This window comes from Lampetra fluviatilis, chromosome 13 (genome assembly GCF_964198595.1).
Source record: "Lampetra fluviatilis chromosome 13, kcLamFluv1.1, whole genome shotgun sequence".
Taxonomy (NCBI): Eukaryota; Metazoa; Chordata; class Hyperoartia; order Petromyzontiformes; family Petromyzontidae; genus Lampetra; species Lampetra fluviatilis.
In genome coordinates this window covers 7544903-7568883 of record NC_136287.1, presented here as the reverse complement: position 1 = coordinate 7568883, position 23981 = coordinate 7544903, and the positions used below count along the sequence as shown (strand labels likewise).

Genomic DNA, 23981 nt, shown 5'->3' with positions numbered 1-23981 from the left:
CTGCAGTGTGTAAACATTGGCACTTGGGGATACAAAGATGGGCGGATCATAGCGCTGACCACCACCACCCCCTCGTGCGCTGCGCCGGCCTTCATATACATATGTGCCTGTTTGGTTTGCCAAAGGATGGCTCTGATTGCATAACAAATTGCTAAGGATGAAACATTACGATATTAAAAGTGATTATCATTATAAACATTGTAGCATAAATGTCCACGTAGCCCTTGGTGATTTACATACTCTCAGAGGTCTTTATGGGCAGTGTAAAAAAAGAATATTAATTGATTATGCCTGCTTGAGTTTTGAAGGGACGTGAAATGGATTTGGGGTCATTCGGGAACCAATCCCGATGGTGTTTTTACAAGCTTTGCACGCTACAAATAGGCCAAAAGCTCATTATAAAAGATAAAATCTGAAATAATCCACTCGTCACAAAGCACGATTATAAAAATACACCTTGCACGCGAGCACGCAGACGTAGCCCTTTTTCAACGATTTGCTCCTTGCTTTTTTTTGCACGGTATTTTCTGTTTCCCCCCCCCCCTTTTTTTTGTAAAGCTGCACAGTTCCATGTGATCAGACGGGACGGGCGGGCGGGCGGGCGGGGTTAACAATCGCAAATCGCAATTAAGTGTCCTCCACGCTGAGTTCTGGCGCAGCAGGTGAGATGAGTCCAGAGCGTCGCCCCACTCCTGCGCTCAAGCTTGTTGCTGCTGCTGCTGCTCTTGGGGTTCTTTCCCCCCGATCTCGCTCACAGTCATATTCTGATGTGAAAAGTGCTGCAAAGGAAGCGATACATCCTCACGTAAGTGACCACGAAGCTCAACTCCAAACAACAAGCATGCGCACGTGGTACCGTACGCACCTTTGTAAAAAATAAAAAATGAAAGCTATAAGTGCAGCCCTGCGATTGCTCTTGTCAGTGATGTTGGAAGGGCCTCCACTGGAGCGAGCTGTCGAGAGCCCCTCTAGAGTCTAGAGGGTGCCTTGGCCGACTCTTTTATGCTGGGCAGTCATCCTGGAAGAGGTACCTGTGCTTTAGCTCCCCACGTGCTTGCCGGCCGATTAACAGTGGGTGGGACAGAGGCAGGGGAGGTTTAAGAAACTTGATATATTGTTCAATGGCCACGCCGGGAGATCGAACCCGGTGACTTTTCGATTGGAAGTCCAGTGAGTTAACCATTACATCGTGGCATCGTCTACCTTTGTCGTGCGTCATTTAATACAACCTTTTTAATGTAAACGTAAACAATATAGTCCAGAAAAATCTACGACTGTCTGGTTGATAAATATAAATCTAGCATTTTTGATACCAACGAAGGTCTGCAGGATGTTGCACAGGATTTTTAAAAAATGTTATTTCAATAACCTTTCATCCTCGGGCCCCTGCAGGGGACACGCCAATTTAAAAACCACCTTAAAATATTTGCAGCAAGTGGACACATATGTCTTGGGATGCCATTCGTTACAAATGGAAATTTTCTTTCCCTCGATAAACCATCCATCGTTACAGCTATGAAACACGTTCAACCATGTCGCCCTATCTTTTGCTACATCTTGACAGCAGACTGCCTACAGAATTAATACCATCATCACCTGCATAGTCCCGATTGCTATCTTCCGATGGCCTTTCGTAAATTACCGTATTTAGGGTAAGATTACCGGTGTAGAACTGCTGACGGATGGGCGACACTGGCTTACAAACGTTCCCCCATATATTAACCACAATGCAGTGGTTGATATGTTGACAATCGCGATTCTAATCCAAGAACAAATAATACGATTTTCAAGGACCTGGAGTGTACCAGCAATCATACTCGGATAATCCCACCTTTAATATCAATTACTTTGTTCTTCCATTGGTGGTAAACAATTAATATTACAATAACACTTCAGTGTCGTGCAGCTTCGCAGAGTAATGTGTTTAGCCTTTTATCAATTCCGTTAGGAATGGTCTCCCCATGCTTTTCAGTCATGGGGGTTGTCTATCCATACTTTGCTACACTGGGAAGTGCGGATTGGTGCAGAGGAATCACAGAACCGGTTCAAATATCACTCGATATATGAATCGAACAGGACCGCTACATCAAAGCGGTGAACAAAACTGTAAATTTCAATGTATAAATGGCAGTAATACGAACAGAGATGCAACGGCATTAACTACCATATAACCTGAAGGGTTTATCATCGTGCAACAATCCTGCGTTTTAGCCATTATAAAGCCGTTTAAAACGAAAATAATAATAATCCTGAAGGCCCGGGCTAAAGCCTCTAATGCCCCGGTGTAAATCCGCAAAGGTGTCCGCACACACCGCACGCGCGTGCGGTGTGACGACCGCCGAGATGCTGGGTTCCATAATCCGCGCGAGCAACCTGAGGAACTCGGGCGCCCGTGAGATCATGTTCTCGAAGTCGGCGTACGACAGCTTGTTGTCGCAGTCGAGGTCGGCCTCCTCCACCACCTTGTCGCAGACGAGCGTCACCTCCTCCTCCGCCAACTCGTCGCGCGTCAGCTTGTTCAGCGTCACCACCAGGTCCTCCTTGCAGATGAAGCCGTCTGCGTTGAAGTCTGCTTTGGGGAGAAGGAGGCGCTGTCAAGGGGCACACGTCCCATCGTGCGCCCGATTCGATCGGGCAGCTTGGTGGGGGGGGGGTGTGACCGTTGCGTGCGTAACGTCTCGCAGGACGGACTACTCTTGAAACTTCGAATATGAAAAAGCCCCAACCTGCCCAGCGACTGTCGCTCACGTAATCACGCTGTGCTCTGTCCAATTTACCGGAGTTAATATACCTGGCCGCGGCGAAAACATCAGCGGCGAGCGACGTCCGAACCAGTCTTAGGGGCCCCTCTCCCCTTCAACCCACAATGACCAGCATTGTGAAGTATGGTCAAACAACCCCCGTGACTCGCATGGCATGGGGATGCCTTTATGCAGTTGTGGCTTGATAAAGGGCTGTTTAATTTTTAGTTTCAACATGAACCCGTATCTATGCATTAGCTATAGATTGTAACCGGCACTCACAGCCCAATGTCCTCTATGAACTCGGTGGCATTGCCTTGCATGGGAGATATGGTTGTTAAGCCATTAGCACGGTACTAATCCAGGGGTCCTGTTACAAATATAAACAATTATGGGTTATCTTAAAACTATTAATTAACTTTATAATCAGGCATGTATGTATGTTGAACTTATTTCGCACCGTACGTAGCCAACCGTGCTAATCGTAGGTGGGGGTAAGCACCCGCCAAGAACACACGAGATCTGAGTTAAAATAAACACGTTTAAAAATAAAATAAAGAAGATAATTTGAATTAAAACACACATAATACCGACACATTTAGAAAACGTAAACACTGATTAAGAATGCAGCGATCGTACGGATTGGAAATCGGTGTTGTTGAGAGACGTCGGCAAATCTTTGAGCGTGACGAGGATAAATCTGCGGTCGTTAGGATCGCTGTGCGGAGGAGAGGGACGCGTCGCGAAGCTCCGAGCCTTCGGCCCGAGGCCATCGGCTCCGTGGCCGAGAATCGCGCGAACGCGCGGAGTCTCTTGAAATTCTCCGCGTGTCGCCAGCGAACGGTTAATATGGATAAATGTGATAATTGTGGCAGGAAAAAATCCCCGAATTAGAAATGCCCTGCGGAGAGCACTGTCTATCACGCGGCTCCGGCGCATATTTTATACGCAAAAAAAAATGCAATATTCATATAAAATAATTGTGTACGTATATTTTCCATCTATAAATCTTAGACGTCGCGACGTGTGTCCATCCATCATTCCTTCATCCATCGACAAAACACTGATGTCTTTCATAGTCTGTTGATTTACCTGTCTCTAGATTTCTGTTAAATCGTCTATCGATAACAATAATTTAGTCACGTATTATTTTGCTGTGTGCAATATTCCATGTAAGGTGCATGTATTCATTAACACGCCTTTATCGTCACACGTTGTATTTGGGGCCACACAAAAATAAAAATGACTGCTGTGATGTCTGGATTGAAATCCATTGTAATGATATTGCCATGATGTCACTGAAATGCTATAACGGCGGGTTTAACTGTAAATTTCAAGTATATATATACACACATTTCTTAATCATTAACGACAAGGCCCGAGAGCATTGTACATGCATTCTGGTGGTCACATGACATGCATGCAAGGCATACGGATGGGAGTGGTGCCTTCTCGCTATGTGTGAGCAGCACACCTCTGCCTGTTGTTATTTCTGGTAATGAAGCTTCAAACTGCTGCTATCCAATTCAGGTCACGCCCTCTAAAAAGAAAAAAAATCTCCCATTTTGGAAAAGGGAATATTTTAGTTGCTGATTTCTCGTGCAATTGCTTATCCTCGAACGATTTCGGGTTCTCTAGCAATGAGCAAAATGGCAAAGCATCTTTCAGTGAATTAACGGCATTATGATAACAGCAGGGGTGCCTGATTATCCCAGCCGTGGGACCGGCGTGAGACACGATAGGATCGTGGGGCTGGAATCAAACGCCCACCATAGATCTTGAAGGCGTAGTAGGCCTTCAGCTCGCGGGGCGCCATCTCACTGAACACGGAGAACATGTCGACAAAATCGTTGAAGCTCAAGTTCCCCGAGCCGTCCTCGCTGAACACCTCGACGATCCGCTGCTTGAACGGATTCTCCTGTTGGTCACACGCGAGAGAGAGAAGGCGGTTGGGTCAGTTTCACTTCTGTCTTCTCCATTCATTCTCTTCCCTACCATTAATCATCTCTCATCCATTCGTGTCCTGTCACCGAGTTAAACTATCTTTTCAATACAATTTTGCAAAGGCAGAGAGGCAAATTCTGAAGCAATATTGACCGTTGATATTTTTTTTATTTGGCAGAGTGTGATAATCTGGATTGTTTTTACATGCTAATGTAAATCGAATGGTAATGCATTTTAAAATATTGACCAAATCACCCAGAATGCACCCAACCTCACAAGATGTCGGAGGTTAAGTATGGATGAGCTCGGATAATGTTTGGATGAGTGACCACTATTCATGAATGGTGCTATAGTCTGCAGGGCTACGTGGTGGACAGCCAAGGGCAGTGCAACAACATATATAGTTGAACAGTAATTATCAGCTCCCATGTCTATGCTCCCCAACCTTTACAACCCACATTTACCAGTATGGTGAAGTCGGGTCAAATAACTCCCATGATCTGCCTAGCATAAGGAGGGCCTCATGAAGTCGTGGACTCCCAAATGGAAATTACACGTGCATATATTAATATATACAGTATTTCAATTTGGCAATAAAACCAACAGATTTTCTTTTGAGAACTATTTTTTTAAAAAATTATGCTTAAACTATCTTCTTGGTTCTTTCGGTAAAGTCACTTTACAGAAAGAACCAAGAAGATGAATCCCTGCAGTCACGAAAGCTTTAAATCGAAATATGCATAAACTAATTTGATATTTTGTTGTGCACACATTGGTGATTGAGCTAAGACCATCAGCTCGTTACACTTGGAAGCCTGCTTTACTGACTGGTGGTTGTAGCCCAGATTTTAACTCAGGATCTCAGCGGTGGCAACTTAATGCTGGAAGCCTCTTGCCTCGTAGTTTTCCTTCTTATTCCACATCTCACCGATATCGCGGCATCCCACGTTTTCAATTAACGTTCGCCGACAGAGTTTTCAATGGCACATTCGTTCACCCTGTGTTTCTCAGAAACGATAATGCTAGCCAGCTGCAGACCTGCCGTTGAAAGGAAAAAAACACAGAGACTCTTCTAACCTTCACCGTAACCTTTCCACAGGGGTACCCACTGGGCTAAAGCGAGGGCAATCCATTACGAGTCACACTCGGGTCCGCCGGAGAAATGCGGGCGCTAAGTTCACGCCCTGCGATGCCCTCCCGTCGTCGCTGCCACCACCGTCCTTGTCAAAGCAACCGTCTCTCGACGTTTACACCGAAAATGCCGACGAGAGAAATTCTCGCAATGAAAACAAACGCCCTTGTTTACAGTCAAGCGAGAAGACAATTGGTTGTAACATTTGGAAAGAGTGCAAATGGGAATTTAGGTTAAAACTAATGCAAAGGAACGTACAATTTAATTACGTCCGTCGGTGAAATAAAAAAAAAGACCTCCATTCAGGCTGCGACGTGTGTACGATGTAAAGGCCATGGGTGAGCGTGGCACGGCGTGCCTGTGGAAATGACCTTGTCACTGAGTCTACGACCGCATTTGCGTTTCAATCCATCAGTCACACACGCCACTCCCCCCACGTGTGTGGATCGTTGCCACCAAATCAGCCTGAATGCATCTGATCTGAATGTGCCGAATATTCACTGATGCTAAGCATGGTTTAGCCTAGTTAGTACTAGTATGGGAGACTGCCTGGCAATGCTAGGTAGCGTAGCCGTGGCATGTAAGTCCGGTCAGGAAATACAGCAATGGATTGCTGAATCTGTCTCTGCGGACCTCTGAGTGTTACACCCTCATATGTTTGTTGGGTGTTCTTCCAAGTACCCTGTTTTTTCACCCTAAATAAAGCCAAATGCTCATTCATGGAATCAGCCAAATTTCCCCGTGCAGGCATCGTCAAGAAGAGTCTTGATGCTTTCTTGGGCAAAGACAGGGAATAATTAGAATATATTTAATTGCATTACTCACATTTAATTTAATGTATCTAAACTTAATGAAAGTAGGTTTTTTGCAATAAAATGTAGTAGTCACTTGGCTACATTTCCATTTTATGACCACTTAACAGCCCAATCATTAACAACACCTGGTATTCCCAGGCAGTTTCCCATCCAGTTGTGAACCAATCTCCCACCTGCTTAGCTTATGCCATGTATACATTCATCCGAATAAGAAACGTCGTTTGCATGTCAGTCACAGCACTTTTATCGTAGAGAGTCGAGTCAGGGCTCATTCTGACAAGAAGTAACCAAACATCTATGGCATTGATGATGAGCTACGCATGACCTTTGACATTTGTCCGAGGTAAACATTTTACCTAATTTTGCAATTATGCCACCACTAGAGGGCAGCGGTGACTGGGTGGTGGCGTGAGTGGACAGACACTAAGGAGGCCGAAGGTCACTCAAACAAAATGTGGATTTGGGTAGCCCCGATGTCAAATGTGACCAGATGGTGGAAGATTACGCCGGATAAAGCTTCAGGTCACTCATGCAATACAGTTTTATGAATGTTCGTAATTTCGAAAAATGCTCATCCTGCCCAGAGGACAGGCTGCTGCTCACGGTGAAAACAAACATCGCTGCCGCCGAAGATGTCCCCCGATTTGTTCCCACCAGCAAACACTTCTTCTTGGTTCTTTCGGTAAAGTCACGTGACAAGTTACGTGACAAGTCACGCGACTTTACCGAAAGAACCAAGAAGATGAATCCCTGCAGTCACGAAAGCTTTAAATCGAAATTCAGCAAACACTTGTTCCGATTTGAGGTTAACGTTATGGGCTAGGGTAACTTTGTTTACAATAAATAAGGGGAGGTACAAATATTCACGTTCCCCAAATAGTGGTTCCCGTGGGGAACAACAAATTATTGTTTCTCAAGGAACAAGTATTTCTGGGGAAACATCTATCCTCTGACCACCTGCTCGGGAATAGAGATACGCGGGGATGCGAAAAACAACAACAACAACAATAAAAACAACAACAACAACAAGACCCGGGTCGCGTTGGGGTCACAGTGCACGGCCGCCGTGCCGCTGATCACCTTGAGCTCGGGCATGTTGCATATGAGCTGCGGCGGGAGTTTGATGTCCGGCTCCTTGGTGTAGTCCATGGGCACCAGCTGAGGCGCCAGCTCGTGGTACCGGGCGTGCAGCCTGCGGCGAGACACACGGAGACGCGTGGGGATTGCGAACTCTCTCGTTACACAATGATCACTGCATCGAAGCTGGACCAGCATTGAAGTGAGAAAAAATGTTGCACGTAGAAGAAGATCTGTTGCAGGCAGTGATGAGAAGGAACTGGCACTATTTGGACATATATGTCGGATGGACAACAACAGGAACATTTAAAAGTGTGTTCTTCGGAAATATGTAAGGAACTGGAAAGAGAGGCATACCTAATAGAGAAGGCTTGACGACATAACAGATTGGTGCCAGAAACATTTGCACTACTTGAGCATATTGGCACAAGAAAGTGAAAAGTGGTATGGGCTATCTGTCCATGGATCGTGATGTTGATTCTCGTTTTTGTTAATTAGTTTTCCGAACGAAATCACTGTCACTTCTAGATTTGAAGCTTTCGTGACTGTAAAGTCACGTAGGTAGAAAATCTAATCGTAGCCTCCCAGTCCACAGCCCGCCCACACACTCACCATGCCTCCCTCCCTCTATCCCCCGCGACTATATAATTCTTCGTCACAGCCATCTCTTAGACACACTTAAGCGGTTGCACTTTCGCTACGTTGTCCCCAGCTGAAGAAGGGCGCTGGTGTTGCGCCCGAAACGTCGTGATTTTATTAAGTTGTTTTCATTTATTTTATTTTTTACCTACGTGACTTTACCGAAAAAAACATAGAGTAGTACTCTCACTTGCCGTCTATGACGACGTGAAGATGATCACGTGCATTTGGTGGTCCAGAGCCAGTGGTGAAAATGTCCACGTCGCTATAGCAGAGACCAGTCCATTCGTAGGACAACGGCTGTGGACTTCCTACACTGTGGTTTAATTGCATGTGAGACCTGCAGCCCACGTGCTCAAGTAAATGCATTCATTGAGTTGATTTCACCACGCAGAACGATGTGCATTGTGTGTACAAAAGCGATGCGCCTTATGCAAGCCATGAGCTAAAAAAAACCGCACGTGTGACCGTTTTATCGTTTCAACCGCCGACTCATGAAGATGAGAAAACAAGTAAACCCGTAAAAACTAAGTTTTTCACTAGAAATCCTTTATATGCGTGGCGGCTAGAGTTTTCTCGTCCTCTGGCTTGAGATGGCTGCCACCTATGGGTCAGATGATTGTCTGCCAGTATTAAACAATTGGTAATTAAATATTTAATTTGTTTTCCCTAAAAAATTTTGGGAATTTTTTTTCACGAACATTAATTGTCTCGCACAACGAGTCTGTGTGGAAAATGTCAGCTCGATTGGATCACGGGAAGTGGGTTAAAAAACGACCGAAAGATTTGCATGGTCGTAAGCAAGCAAGCAAGCACGCAAGCAAGCAAGCACGCAAGCAAGCAAGCAAGCGAACTTAATATAAAGGATTTAAAAAAACACGTTCCCACCAGGCATCAGTGAAACAAAGAGACAACTGTGGACCGGTTTCATTATTCTTAGGGCTCATTAGCACAGTGATCAATGTGCACTGCTGGCATATGCCTCTGGGAGCCTCATATATGGAGAGGGTTGTATCATTTACACTGTGCGAATCCCATTCTGTTGTGATGGGTGTCTCGTCATTTACAGATTTGAATTATTCGTGATGGTGGCAAGAGTCCATTGAGGTAATTTCTTAAATCAATGTATTTGCGTTATCTATGTAGGTAAGTGAGAACCTTTTGAGATAATTTGATAGGCATTGTGTATTCTATAAAATTAAAAATATGAACAGGGGAGAGAATGTCCCAGTAAATGTTTACTTTTAATCACTGAATAAACAGGTGAAAGTCCATTGAGATGTCGGGTTTTATAAGTTGCAAATCCATAGAGATTCATCATTGATTAATTTAACAGGTGAGACCCATGTAGAACATATTGTACGCATTCTTTACTGGTGGGGTGAGCCACTTGTGGACATATTAGAGGTGTTCTAGAAGGAATGACATTATGAAAATTGGAATTCAGATATATGCTTATAAATTACAAAAATATCAACACCATTTTTCTATTTGGGCCCCGAAACATTATTGCGCAGAGGTTGATTGGTTTCACTCACAGGGCAGGCTCACAGCCTAAAGTGCTCCATTGCCCCAAGTCTCGCGCTAAGCACTTACAAATACGCGACGATCCCCATCCTCGATGAACCAAGTACTTCGCCTTGCATGGGGTCTGATGCTGGAGCCCATATGAAGTGTACAAAGCCCACCGAATGTTACGAAATAATAATTTTTTTTTTAACGCCTCTGTCAATCCACTGCTGGATAGAGACCTTCCCCACGCCTTTCGGTCAAGGGGGTGGGGTGTGCGGGTGGTTGTTGGGCCACAGTTAACCGCGCAACTCGGTATTGGCTGGCGAAAGGACGGATTATCTCCATATATATCTCCGTATATATAAAAGGCAAAGTTGTGAATATGTGTGTCTGTTCAAAATGTTTAGCGTACTTCCCGGCATGCAACGAACTGGAAATTTGCCATTTGGGTACTTTCCAGACTGTACACCATGCACAAATGATAAAAATACACTTTTGCTTTTGGGGCGAGAGCTCAATAATGCATTTATTTTTTGCACGGCAAGTGAGCTGTGACGTCACATCTGTCACGTGACCCGCGCACGTGGAAGCGTAACGCGTTGTAGTGTAGCGGATAGCGCTACGCTGCGCTACGAACCCGGCGACCCGAGTTCGATTCCCGCTCACGGCCACCACCGGTAACGATTATTTCAACCGCTCCTGGGCCCTCCCCTAGGTCGACTCAGCCTCAAACGAGTAACTGCTGTGGTGTGTGAACATCGCCACTGGGGAGACAAAGGCGGCCCGGGCGTGGTGGATCCAAGTCCCGGGCGAAGCCGGGTAGTACAGCTAGTAACTAATAAACGACGCGCCCCGTTGCAATACTGATCTTGGGGTGGGTGAGACCCGGCCGTGTTTTTGCGACTTCGTTCTGAATGAGCGCTCCAGGATTGCCGCTGCGCCCCAATAGATTGTGTGCACCGTCGCGAGCCCTCCCTGCCACGCGCGCCTCGCTCACCGAGCAACGAGAATTAGGACAGCGTTAAATCAAAAGCCCATTTTCAGCGGCGCATCCTCGCTGGGTCATCAGAGGTCAGGTCGAACACGGTCGGTACACGGGCGATTAAGGCGGACGCGCAGGTTCGCCTGGTGCAAAGATTTGGAGGGCAGAAATGGCTTGCTGGCTCACTCGCTATACCTCTCATTCATTCACTCACTCACTCACCAACTGGCTTGGTCATTCACTCACTCGCACATTCACATGCACACACTTTCACTCACTCGCACGTTTAACCTCACTCATCCGCCCGACTATTTACACAGACACTCCTTCACTCACTTATTCATCACACACTCGGTCACCTACTCAAACATTCACCCACTCACTCTTCATTCACCCACTCACTCATCTACACATTTTCCCACACAGTCATTCGGTCGCTCACTCACTCACACATTTAGCTAGGTAATAATGAGATAATTAATTGGTTTACTTATTAATTCAAGCATTCTTATTCATCCACTCACATACCTGGGCACACATGTGAATGTATACGCAGATGCGGATACATTGAGAACGAACGGCTTTTGTGTTGTCAACCTTGGGTTCAAACAAAGAATATACAATCTTGATTTGAAGCTTTCATGACTGCAGAAATCCATACTCTGGTTCTTTCGGTAAAGTCACGTAGGTATAAAATAAAATCAATCACGACGTTTCGGGCAGCAGGCCATGCTTTCCCACCTGATGACGGACGCTTGTGTTGCGCCCGAAACGTCGTGATTTATTTGATTAGATGTTATACCTACGTGACTTTACCAAAATAACCAAAGAGTAAAGAATATCCAGCAAAACATTCCCAGTGAAAAATACAAAAATAAAATAGTGAAAACCCCCCCCCCCGTTACTAAACAACGTCCCTCATAAAAAAAAGATAATGAACGCGAATTAACTTGCCCAGTCAGGCTGGGTCTGAATATGGGGCTGCCTCCACTCCACTTTGGGTTGGGATGTGAACTCGAGGGCTCATGCTCTAGAGCCTCGTCATGCAACAAACCGAGCCACATCTCTGCCTTAATAAGAGTGGCCCGACTCCACTCTCTAAAAACGATTAGGAGAGCTTTGTGTTTAGTAGTAATAGGTTTTTACCCTTTGAACTGGAAAAAACTGACACCTTTATACAAGGGATCATGTTTGCAATAACCACAACACAAGCAGTCAAAATGCAAAAAAAATAACCAACTTTGATAATGATAACGCCTTTTGGCGTCATCTTGTCCAACACCAATGGAGACTAGACTCTAAGAAAAGCTGTCTCGGGTGTGGACCAATCAACTTCAAGGACAGTGCATATCATTATCATCATCAGAGTTGTTTCTTTTTGTTTGCATTTTGACTGCTTGTGTTGTGGTTATTGCAAACATGATCCCTTGTATAAAGGTGTCAGTTTTTGTACCAGTTGAAAGGGTAAAAACCTATTACTATATTTTGCCACTGGTAAAGAACGTCTCATAGTGTATAAGCTTTGTGTTTGTTGCGGCGCGGTCTGGCGCGGGGAAATGAAGTAATTATCGCATTAATAGCGTCCACAGACCGTCGCGGCCGCGGCTGCGTCAGCGTTTCTTGGGACATTTTGCACAAAATTGCGAGGATGCCTTAATCAAGCGACGGCGGTAATAAAAGGAAAATTGAACGTTAGTCATTGCCCAGAGCTCCTGGCTGACAGCCTCTCGTCAGGAGCGCTTCAGCATCGTAAGCCGTAATTATTGGCACAGATCGTCCGTTCGAATGCTTACATTTTTCTCTGTGCTGTGTTTTCGGGCTGTTCCGTGTGTTGTTCGGCATGATGTCGTCCGACGTTTTGGTGCACGTGCTGACAGCTTCTTCAGGAAGTGAATTTAACATTTACATATTCTCACCTGATATGTAGCAGTTGTAAGGTGCGGGCAAATAATACTCAGTACTTATTGCTATGCCCGGGAAATATTATCTCTGTCCTTGCGTGTGTCCGTCAGTTCGAAGGCACTTCACTTTGTTTTTTCACGAAAACTAACGAAAACTCGAAACCAATAACCGTGAAACTAACCACACAGCTCACCAAGATCAACTTTCAGATCTGTACCATTTTGAGGAAAGATCGGCAATTCGGCACTCTTCACGAAGAGTTTTTTAACATGCATTAGATAGTGTGCACGTTGGCGAGCCATCAAACAAAGACGGTCACTGCATCGCGCACTTTCAGATGCGCTTCTGCGGCCGTCTGGAAAGCTCTTCCTTCCGAAACTAGGAAACCACTGGGGCTATGCAATTTAAAATATAGGTTGAAAAATACTTTTCTTTCGAACTGCTTTTTGTGTTTAGTTTGTTGTCCTTTCCCCGCACCTCCGATCAGCACGGTTGGCTACGTACGGTGCGAAAGACGTTCAGCGTGCATAAATACATGCCTACAGGAAACAGAGGCTCACTTTAAAAAAAGCCAGCATACCAGTCGATTATCTTCAAACCTGCCTCTATTTTATTTGCCACACGACGGAGTTTCTCACCGACCGGAGCTGACATTTGTCTGATTATATTATCAGATGCTGCTGGTCAAGAGAGCCACACTCAGGTCTTCATCGATACGAACATTTCACCTACAGGGTGGGAGGTAAGTCCGTAACCTCCCGTCTTTAAAATCTTATTGTTGCTCGTAGAGGCAAGGGTTGAGAACAAAACTTCGCGTCCACCCTGCGCTTATTCTGTGGACACGTGCGGGGGAGAGCAGCTAACGAGAAACAGGACAACGTGTTTTTGGCAATGAGAGAGGAGGGTGGGGGGGGGGCATGGCTGGCTGGCTGGCTGGGGAATGATGTAATGAGAATGGCTGAAATCCAACACGCGTCTGTAACATATCATTCCACCTTCATTTACCTCCACGCTGAGCTCACTTACAGCCCTGCCAGACTGAGCGACGTCGCCGTGTCTGTGATTATTGTGGCTGGTATTACTTTGTAGCGTTTGTCCAGGAAAGCATCAAAGTTTTAGCGGGTTTTTTCTTCCATCATCAGAACGATCCTGCTCTGGGCGTTTAGTCGTCTTTGAGTCACGTTTGTTGCCACGTGAAAATCGGTGTAACCGAGACAACCTCAGATCTACGAGGGGATAACACTCACATTTGAATCCGCCCTGCAGATAGGTCCGCAGCCTACTTGCTGTACTGCCAGTAAATATGGAACGTTATACCAAGGTTGATCCAACGGCTCTAACCACATGCCAACGTCGCGTGCTGACTGGGCTGTAACCGACTGAAGCTCAACCATCTCCACTGGCACTTAACTGCGTTTCGCACAATAAAGTAAGACACTATGGGTGTCCCACACAGGCCAAAGCTGCTGTTTGTGGGCATGCACATGATGCGCCACGCGTGTGCATCACGATGAGGGCGAGAAGGGGGTGACGAGCGCATAGACAATGCCCTGAGCCCCACAGCTTTGACCACGCTCTTGCGGCGTGCTCCTTGTGGCGCACAGGGACAGCTGCCACTTGGGAGTCCCCTTGGCTAGGCTGCAGAAGGCCTTGGAATATTCGAGATGAGATTGTGATGCAAAAGGCACTTTGAGTGGCCGAGGCATCGAAGCGAGCGCCCTAAAAATACGAACCCTCACCCGTTGCCCCTACGAGGGTGGCTGTCGCGGCAATTATTCGCATAAAGGTGTCTTCGGCCACCTCAGCTGTGCGTGTGTGTCTGTATGATGGTGAACTTCTTTCGCACCGTACGTGGCCAACCGCGCTAATCGGAGGTGCGGCTGGCGCACGGCTTTGCACGGAGCGCCAGACCGCACAGCGTGTTCGACCCGCCCTGGTGTCGCATTTGACCGGCGCTGCCACGGGGATTTGTGCAAACGAACAGCGAGCGGAGTGCGATGCCCTCATCGGAAATTTGACCCCGCCGCTGCTGCTGCTGCTGTCGTCGCTGAATAATTTAAACTCGCGGAAATGATAGCGGCCGCCGCTTATTCAGCACGCGCCGGAGAAGAAAGAATTGCATACACGCCGAGAGAGGATTTCTGAACGTCGGACAGGTAAGGCTTTCAGTGTTGTCGGAGGAGTCGCGTCGAATGAACGTGGATTCAACTGCTTGGTCGCCTTTGTCTTAGCGAGTTTTTCGCCCTCTGTGATTGAGGGTGAGGTTTGTGGGAACCCCGTATATACCGCGGCAGTAGAAAAATGTTCTCGCTTTTTGAGAGTCAACAATGCGTGACTTTGGTTTTGCTTCGTCAGATTCGATTGATTTTTGTTGTTGTTTTCAATTCGTGTTTTGACAGACGGAGGCTGAGACATTCCCTAGCCAAAATCGTTGTCGTAATATCGTGGTCACACTCTGATGGGGGATATGACTCGGCCCGTCTAAACGACTCTAAAAGCATATTTATTTTTTCTTTGAAAAAAAAATAATCAAAGCCCGGGTATTATGTCTGCACAATCACCCTCCCAGTTGTGTTGTTCTGTCGTGTTTAAGGCCTAACACGGAATTATTACACACGGGACGGAGACCAGGAATTATTAGTTACGAGGTTTTTTTTGGCGTCAAAGTGTGCAATTGCAAAAATCAATTTTGGTGAAAATGTCTCACATTGAGGCGGTCTGCAAGGACAAACCCTCGCTTAAGCCCCCCAGGCATCCTCCCCGAGTCACCCGGATCGGCTATCTCCACGTGGATTGAAAAGCATCGGAGAGCAACATTTGCAGTGATCCGTGGATTGTGCTTTCAATCTCGGGGTTTGTTTATGGATTTCCCGAATGCGTCGACGAGTGCTGAAGGAGGCTGAAGGGGGCTGGAAGGGGGTGAGCCCCCTCCCCCCCCCCCCCATTGTTTTGCAAATGTTCATAGTCAAGTAAAACTAATGTTGGTTGGAGGGTGCTCGACAAAATGCAACAAAAAGATGACGATTAACCAAGGAAGCTATGCGCGTCGCAGCCTTTCCTTACACGAGCCAGAGCAGAATGCACGATCGCTGAGCGTTCACCACTTGTTTAAAATGAGTTTATCGTTGATGATGTTGTCGTTCTCTCCCTCCCCCTCCATCAGGCGACAGCCAGATTTGTATAGAATCCTCCTGTTTCGTTTCTTAAATCGAGTGGTAGATGTGATGACAACATTTGTGAGCAACTTCAATTTGAGTACGACGCGAAACGTCGTACTCAGCTTGTAAGTGTTGTGGCTTGTCTCTCCAACACACCGGTGTTGCTGTGCTAGTAACGAATTGGCAAGTTCTGTTTACGCGACAAACCTTACTAATTGGCGGTGTTGGGTGGTGGCGGGTTTAACGACACATTTATATATTTACGCGATCTAACCCAACAAAAAACTGTATTATGGATGCTATTAGTCGCGGAAGCCTGTGTGTTAAACTTTGATCACTGTATGTATCTACATGTTACATTCGTGTACACTGTTCATAGACGATGTAATATGCAGCCTTTTTTGTCAATGCTGCTGCTGGATGAAAGCCCTCCCAACCATGTGGTCATGAGGGTTATTTGACCATACTTCGCCACACATTGGTCAGTGCGAGTTGGTAGGAGGGGGTGATCAGGACTGGTTTAGATATCACTCACCACTGATGATAGCCGTGACCGGTAATCAGGTTGAGTGGTTCAAAGGGCAATGCTCAGACCACTGTGCCACCACTCCAGATAATCCACAAGTTGTAAATCATTGATTCTCACATCCACAGTTCAATACAAGTGGCATGAGCTTAGTAAACTATATTCTGCAGCGAATCGATTACGTCTCGTTTTTACCCAGCTTTACAGATGTGTCAAAGTTACCACCTAATGGGTATCACAAACGTACATATGAGTCACTGCAAATGAGAAACATGTCCCCTAAAGATAAAGGTACAGCCCTGCAATTGCTTGCTCACGCCACTTGCTGTCGGAAGGGATCCCGCTCGAGGGAGCTCTAAAGAGCCCCTCTTGAAGGTGTTTGGCTTCTACACTGCCCACACTTGTGGGAATGCATGCACGTTGAACTTCCTTTGCACCGCACGTGGCCAACCGTGCTAATCGGAGGTGCGGGGGAAGGACAATAAACGAGACACAAACGGCAGTTCTAAAGAAATTAGTTTGCAACCTAGATGACTAAGAGTGCATAGCTCCAGTGGCTTCCTATTATCGGAAGGAAGAGCATTCCAGACGGCCGCAGAATGGCATTTGAAGGCACGCGATGCAGTCACCGTCTTTATTGGATGGTTCGCCAAAAGCCACTGCGAGGATGACCGGAGTTCGCGTGATGGTTCATGCGTGATGATCAACAAGGTATTGCGGTCCATTTTTGGCAAGAAGCACTTTGTGTATAACGAGTGCGACTTTTTAAAAGGTGGGAAGAGGTGGGAAAATCCACGCTTCATCCCACCACACTCGACCTTCCAATTCACCAACTGGTGCACGCACCGGTGCAGCATCGGACGCCGTTGTGCACGACGGGACCTGCCTGCACTCTACTACAGACAGCGTTTAAAGCCCACGTCTACAGGAGCAGTGATAGTTATCTTCACAGGTGTGGACACCGCCTGCCGTTAATGAAGCCACCACGTTGGTGGGCTTGAGAGATGGACGTGAGGTTACGATGGGTGGAGGAGGTGCGGCGGGGGGGGGGGGGTGTCTTTCCCACGAATTGGGCACTCACCTGAGAATTTCCTTTCTTGTGAAAAACGTACAGTCCTGCCGACACAAAGAACGGCGAGAGAACGGTTCAGACATTAGCCAGCAGCGTCGCGATGGCGCGTGGGCATCGACGCGCACAGGCGAAAACAAAAAGAAAGAGTCCGATGTTAACAATTTGCAAAGCGAAACCAAGTGCATTGGAGAGGATTCACGTGCGCCTCAGAAATGCAACTACGCAGGGAACTACAGATGACAGTGACTGCCAAAAAACGCCTCGCGTGATTCGTTGTTATGCTGTGATATTCGACGCTTTATATATATATATATTTTTATTGCACTTTGTTCTATTTAAATTTAAATTTATAATGTTTTATCAGATGAGTGCTCTTTGATTATTTTGCAAGGATACGCGAGCGACCTGACACTGTACAGTAGTTATGTAATGGGAATCAGGCCTATCATTATTGAATGACCACTTTTATATTTCACTCAGATAAGTGAGATTTGGTGCCTTGGCGCTGCCATTGATTTGCCCAGGAAGCCTCGCTCAGTCTGAAGACTTTTCCACGTGGGTTCGGCATGAGAATGGTTGGCCAATTCCATTCGTGAGTGTTCGTCTTCATGTGGAGGGAAACCGGAGGGAAGTCTGGACAATATCCACACATCCAAGGGGTGACGCTCAGCACTACCATCTTCTGGATGACTCGCAGCCCCCAAGCTTCCAACAGCTGGAAAGCCCTGGCGGTCACCCATCCGAGTTCTAACCAGGCTCAACCCCCTGCTTAGCTTCCCAGATTCGGAATATCCTCCACGCCTTAGCCGTGTGTTGCGATGGGTGGTGTAGCAGAGTCGCTGCTGTGTGGTACCCGGTGCTTCCAGACCCTGTTAGGGGTTGTTGCTATCTCATCCGCTCTTTGATCCGTGGAAGGTACCTCTGAGCAGAGGTGGGACAAAGTCATTGTTATGCAAGTCCAAGTCGAGTCGCAAGTCATCAAATTCATGACTCGAGTCTGACTCGAGTCCAAGTCACATGACTCGAGTCCACATCTCATAGGTGGGACAAAGTCATTGTTATGCAAGTCCAAGTCGAGTCGCAAGTCATCAAATTCATGACTCGAGTCTGACTCGAGTCCAAGTCACATGACTCGAGTCCACACCTCTGCCTCTGAGCATTACGACTTTTAAGAGGCAACGTCCTTTGCCTGACGATGGTATTTTGGTTCATCCCATAATGCAGAAATCTGTTTAAAACCCTCTGATATGTCTCAAATCATCTTCATATCTCCACATAAAACAATAAAATGTGTTTTTATCCCACCAGCCGAATGGCTGGACTCCTGGACTATTTCTATCCAGCAGCATTAGTTAAAACAGCAGAGGAAAACACTGCCAGTTTGCAAAATGTTATTGGCAAAAGTACTTCCTCTAAATGGCAGGGCCCTGAAATGGAGATTAACGTAATAATGGAGTTTAATGAATTTACTTATGTTCGCTCCATGACAGCATTTAGAAAGTTTTTAGTTTACTAAAAGTGAGATAATTCACACCAGTTTTGGCATAAATACTTAACATGAACACAGACGCTGTCTCCCCGACAGACCTGGTCTTCACCTGAGGACGGCTGCTTGCGTTGTGGCCGAAACGTCGTGATAATTATTTTATTATGTTTTATTTTTATTATTTTATTAATTCCCTTCTACGTGACTTTACCGAAAGAACCAAGAAGATGAACACACGCACAGACAAAAATCATTCATCTATGATCATAGAACAACGGCATGTGTCAGCAGGAAAATGGTCTTTTAAATGCTGCTGCGTTGTCTGGTGCTATTATTGATCAGGTTGCACTCTGCTGATGAGATTCAAAAGGTTGAAACCAGTTGGGGTTTGTCAAATGCTGCATTACAACTTGTTTCACCACCAGAAATCCAATAGGCTGACGGTTTTTGTGTATATGTAAGTACGGTACTGTACAGCTCTTTTGTCAATCCACTGCTCAATGAGGTCTGCCCCAGACCATGCAGGTCGTGGAGGTGATATCACCATAGCTCACCACACTGCTCAGTGCCACGTTGGTTAAGACAAATAGATGTGTGAGCATAGAAACATAGTGCCGCACAACAATTGAACACGACCTATCCCCGCACACGAGAACACCTGTTGGTGACTGCCCAACCAATAACTATCCATGCTCATCCCTGCTTATAGCTGCCGAAATCTGACGAGATTGCGTGAATTGCGGGTGATATGGTCATTGGAGTTCGCCAATGTATTTAAACGCGAATCAAAAGTCTGTGCAGGGACACGAGGGGCCTTTGCTGTGAATTGGCGACTCGGAAACGGAATTTCACCTTAACCGCCGCATCACAACTACACCGCAAAGTGGCAGCGTACTGGAGAGATTCACATTATTCACCACGCCGTGCCAAATAAGAATTGCACGAGCGAATTCACTCTCATGTACTCGATAACGTAGGCAAAAAAAAAAAATCCGTCAAGCAATTCAACGCAACTGCGGTGGGAGCCCCGTTTTATTGGTGTGACCTGCAGAGCGAGCGTTCTGTTTAGGGTTGACCAGTGCGGGTGGGTTTTTTTGCGCAGCTGTTTTGTGTGACGGTGTTGATCGACGTGATTGGGACAATTGGGACGTTTTCCTTTCATGGCCGTAACGAGATGCGACAATACGAATGAGAATAGAACATTGGGTTGGCAAGAGTGATCCACGGTGTGATGCATGCGGATGGTGCTGATCGTGATGACGGTGTAGTGCTCTGTGTTGACGACGGTGATGATGATGATGGTGGTGGTCAGAGATGGATGATAATGACCATGGCAAAGGATAATGGTAAAAGTGTCAGGATTGTGCCTGCTGTTGTTTTTGCTGCCGCTGACGATGTGTCCATAGTGCGCCAAAAGATAATGCTCGTGATCATTGTCAGCGTCATTGTCGTGATGATCACGATCATCATCACAATCATAATCATAATCAATTCATAGTAAAAACATTTTGGGTTAAGTTCGCGTGAATATAAATGTGTCGTTAACCCATCACCACCCGACCCAGACAATTCGTAAGGTTTATCACGTGAACACAACTAGTCGCTACTTCAGCACTCCGAGTGTGTATCGGCGAGGAAACCCACAACATTTACAATGTGACCATCACCACAATCAGCATCGACATGACAACGACGCTCGAATAGTGAGCGGGGCTATCGCGATCACCTGCCGGGGGGGGGGGAGCTCACCTGGTAGGCGTCTAGTTGCTCCTCGGTAAAGATCGTCTGCTTGTTTCCCATGCCCGCCCCTCCTCGCTTGCGCGGCCCCGCACTCGGGCAGGGGACATCACACGGACGAATTCGGCGCCCCCCGGGGTAGAGGGGACAGCGGTGGCGGCAACCACGGTGGCGACAGACGTCGGCGAAAATGGAACGGGTTGCTGCTGCTGTGGCTGCTGTTGCTGCTGTTGTTGTTGCTGCTGCTGTTGCTGCTGTTGCTGCTGCTGCTACGGCGACGGCGGTTGGATAAGCCCACCGTAGCGAAAGCCGCTACCCCATCACGCAGGGCGAGAGGGACGCGGCGCGCTCCGGGGCGAGCACTCGGGACACCTGAGCCGGTCCACGCCGCCCGCGCCTCCTTCACGCTCCTGCGCCGCGCACAGCAGAGATGAAGTTACACCGGCGTCGTCTCCTCCTCCTCCTCCTCCTTCATTATTTATACCGCGGAACAAAACAGAAAGAAGGCGCCTTTGATGTTATGTAAGTCTATATTTATTGCGATGCGCAACAGGAACGACGAGAGCAACACGAGCGCGCGCGTGCATAACAACAACAACAACAACAAAACAACCCATCACAAAACGACTATCGTAGGCAACAACAAAAACCTCCCCCCCCCCCCCCCAATAAAAAACAACAACATTTCCTTCCGCGAAACTTTGGAGTTGAGTTGACGCGGTTGGTTGGGACTGCTGTTACGCACGTCGTTGTTGCGAAACGATCCGGGTTCACTGCCCGCTCCGCGGCGCCCTGAGCTCCCGCATTGCGCTGCTGCTGCGGCTGCACGAATCGTGCGGTGCCCCGCGCAGCGAAACTGTTGCGCTCCAAAGATCGCCACCCCCTCCCCACACACACACCGCGCCCGTCCACCCACCCACCCCGCTCCTTCCCCCATGGTGTGTGCGCAGCGTGGTGGATCCCACACACCAACGCAATGCTCACCCACCCCCCCACCCCTGATCCATCCCTCCCTTACCTGCCTTCTTCATACAGCCATGGCCCCCGCCCCCTTCCCTCTAGATGTTCTGCAATCACCGCCGGAATGAGACACGATCCCCTTTTTACGCTTGAAAGACCACGCTCGTTCATCTTAGCCGCACACGCGTCTACGCACGCGCACACACACGCGCACACACACGCGCGCACACACACACGCGCGCACACACGCACGCGCACACACGCACGCGCACACACAACAACAGCAGCCATTCGCCACAAAGTGGCGGTGACGCATCCACAGCGATTGTGTCAGGCTATGTGCACCTCGAGGCCACGTGAAGTGTGCAAGGCTCGCTGCTGGCAGGAGGAGGTCACGGGAGAGCCCCAGGTGCCATGGAGTGAGCAACAGAGATGGCTTGCAGGTGCACCACCTGTGCCAACTTGCTGCGTTTTATTCGCCCGGTGCTCCGCTCGTTGTTGTGAGCGTCGCTCCTCAGCCCTCCGTTGTTGTTGGAGGGCAATTTCCCCCAACTGCACACACACATGTGCGCACGCACTCGTGCACGCACTCACACACACAAAGATAAATATCTCCCTACTGCGTGACCAGACTGTTGGGACAAGTGCAATTAGCGAGCATCTGTGAAGACCAGCACGGCACACGAGGGGTTGGGTGGCCAGCACCACTGCCGCCCGCTTTTATCTACTACATAGTGGCGATGCTTTTGGACACATCGCACGAGGTACTTATTTGAGGCTGAGCATACCTTGGGGAGGTCCAGGACTGGTTCAGATAATCGAACTCGTGGCGCCAGGTTCGCAGCGCAGCGTGCTCACCGCTTTCTTATCGCTGCCCACGCAGACACACACGTGCACGCACACGTACGTGCCTCTACACAAGCACACATGAACAGGCAATCGCATGAACAAACACACATGCACATGCATGCAGAAGTGCATTATACGCGCGCATAGATGCGCACGCATCGCTGATGCAAAATGTACGCACGCTGGCAAACGAACGCACGCAGACACACTTGTGTGCACGCACACTCGGTCACGTGCGGGCAAAATTCACTCTCTCGCGAGTAGCCATGTGCTCGAGTGCATAGGCAAACTTCCAGACACGTGCAAACATGAGCACTCACACGCACGCAAGTGGACACAATCTCGAATGTACACAACCTCGCACAAGCTTACAGAGAGAAGACAAAGAGACGCCCCGCGTAGCCTTTGTAGACTGACTTCTGGGGCAAGAATTGTTCGTGAGCGTCTGTCAAGGTCTGTACGGTGCACGGAGGTTGGTGCGACCAGCAACGAGCACGTCCGCCTTTGTCTCCCCAGTGCTGATGATGGTGTCGCACACCGCACGGGGTGCTTACACGAAATTCTGAGCCAAAAAAAAAACTCAGAAGAGGAGAGTCCAGAACAGATCGAGATATCACTGGCGACTGGCGTGAGCCGTGGGGCCGGGGGAATCGAACTCAGGTCGGCGTGTTCGTAGCGCATTGCGCTAACCCCTGCGCCACCGCTCCCCGCGCGTACACGGCGCAATCTCTGCTCGAAGGCGAGCGCGCCTGTAGGCAATCAACGGGCACGCGACGACAGAATACCAAGCGAAGAAGTGATGAGCGAGATCGAGTTGCCTGTGCGTCCTAACTCATCGCACGTCGGAATATAATGAGCGTGGCCGAGGCTGTAATGTGCGTACGTGTATGTGTGTTGAATTTCTTTGGCGCCGTACGTAGCCAACCGTGCTATCAATCGGAGGTGCGGAGGCGGGATAGTCAATGGGATGGGTGACCACCGGTGCATCGATAGGGCAGCGGTGTTCGAGACAATGGGGCTACGTTGTGAGCAACGGAGGATAGCCCAGGCTAAACTCCACTGTTGTAGTGTACGTCCGTGCTCCCACGTCGATGTGCTCCGCGTCGTCGCCATCTCGAGCTGTCCTGCGCGCTGCTGAAGCGTGGTCAAGGAACCCTCACGCGGCGGTGGAAGAACCACGGATGGCCACGCACGTGTTCGTGAGTGAGAGCCGTACACGGTGGGGCCGCGGTGCTCTACACAACATCGCCGCCTGCTCTCAAGTGGCATCATGCCCGTGCGTTCTGCAGTGCGGCTATTGAGACTCTGCGATGGCAAATGTGTGGTTGAACTTTGTTCGCGCCGTACGTTGCCAACCGTGCCAATCGGAGGTGCGTGGCCTTGCAATTGCTTGTCCACTCGACCGCTGGCGGAAGCGCCTCCACGAGAGGGAGCTGTAGAGAGCCCCAA

At 48.0% G+C, this 23981-nt stretch overlaps 1 protein-coding gene across 4 annotated transcripts; it reads right to left on the bottom strand.

Annotated features, from left to right (window-relative positions):
- Positions 1–13: 13 nt before the first annotated feature.
- Positions 14–22077, bottom strand: LOC144935494 (calcium and integrin-binding family member 2-like). Of its 4 annotated transcripts, XM_078862203.1 has the most exons (7): positions 21469–21492; positions 20736–21189; positions 17510–17544; positions 7713–7824; positions 4512–4659; positions 2374–2569; positions 14–779 (listed from the first exon to the last, which is right to left on the bottom strand). In XM_078862203.1, the coding sequence occupies exons 2-7, from the start codon at positions 20784–20786 to the stop codon at positions 758–760; spliced, it is 564 nt and encodes a 187-aa protein (XP_078718329.1). In that variant the 5' UTR covers positions 20787–21189; positions 21469–21492; the 3' UTR covers positions 14–757. The 4 variants fall into 4 exon arrangements, with proteins under 4 accessions (XP_078718329.1, XP_078718327.1, XP_078718328.1 ...); XM_078862201.1 differs by lacking the exons at positions 14–779; positions 21469–21492 and adding an exon at positions 22029–22077 and having other exon boundaries at positions 2207–2569; positions 20736–21133; XM_078862202.1 differs by lacking the exons at positions 14–779; positions 21469–21492 and adding an exon at positions 21742–21769 and having other exon boundaries at positions 2207–2569; positions 20736–21133.
- Between the last annotated feature and the right edge of the window lie 1904 nt (positions 22078–23981).

What these genes read in the sequence shown, in the direction of transcription:
- LOC144935494 (XM_078862201.1), bottom strand. Translation starts at nt 20,786, where the DNA reads ATGGGAAACAAGCAGACGATCTTTACCGAGGAGCAACTAGACGCCTAC. An exon ending in GCAACATGCCCGAGCTCAAG is followed by an intron (nt 4,660 to 7,712) that starts GTGATCAGCGGC and finishes TGTGACCAACAG; the next exon opens with GAGAATCCGTTCAAGCAGCG. An exon ending in CTACGCCTTCAAGATCTATG is followed by an intron (nt 2,570 to 4,511) that starts GTGGGCGTTTGA and finishes TCCCCAAAGCAG; the next exon opens with ACTTCAACGCAGACGGCTTC.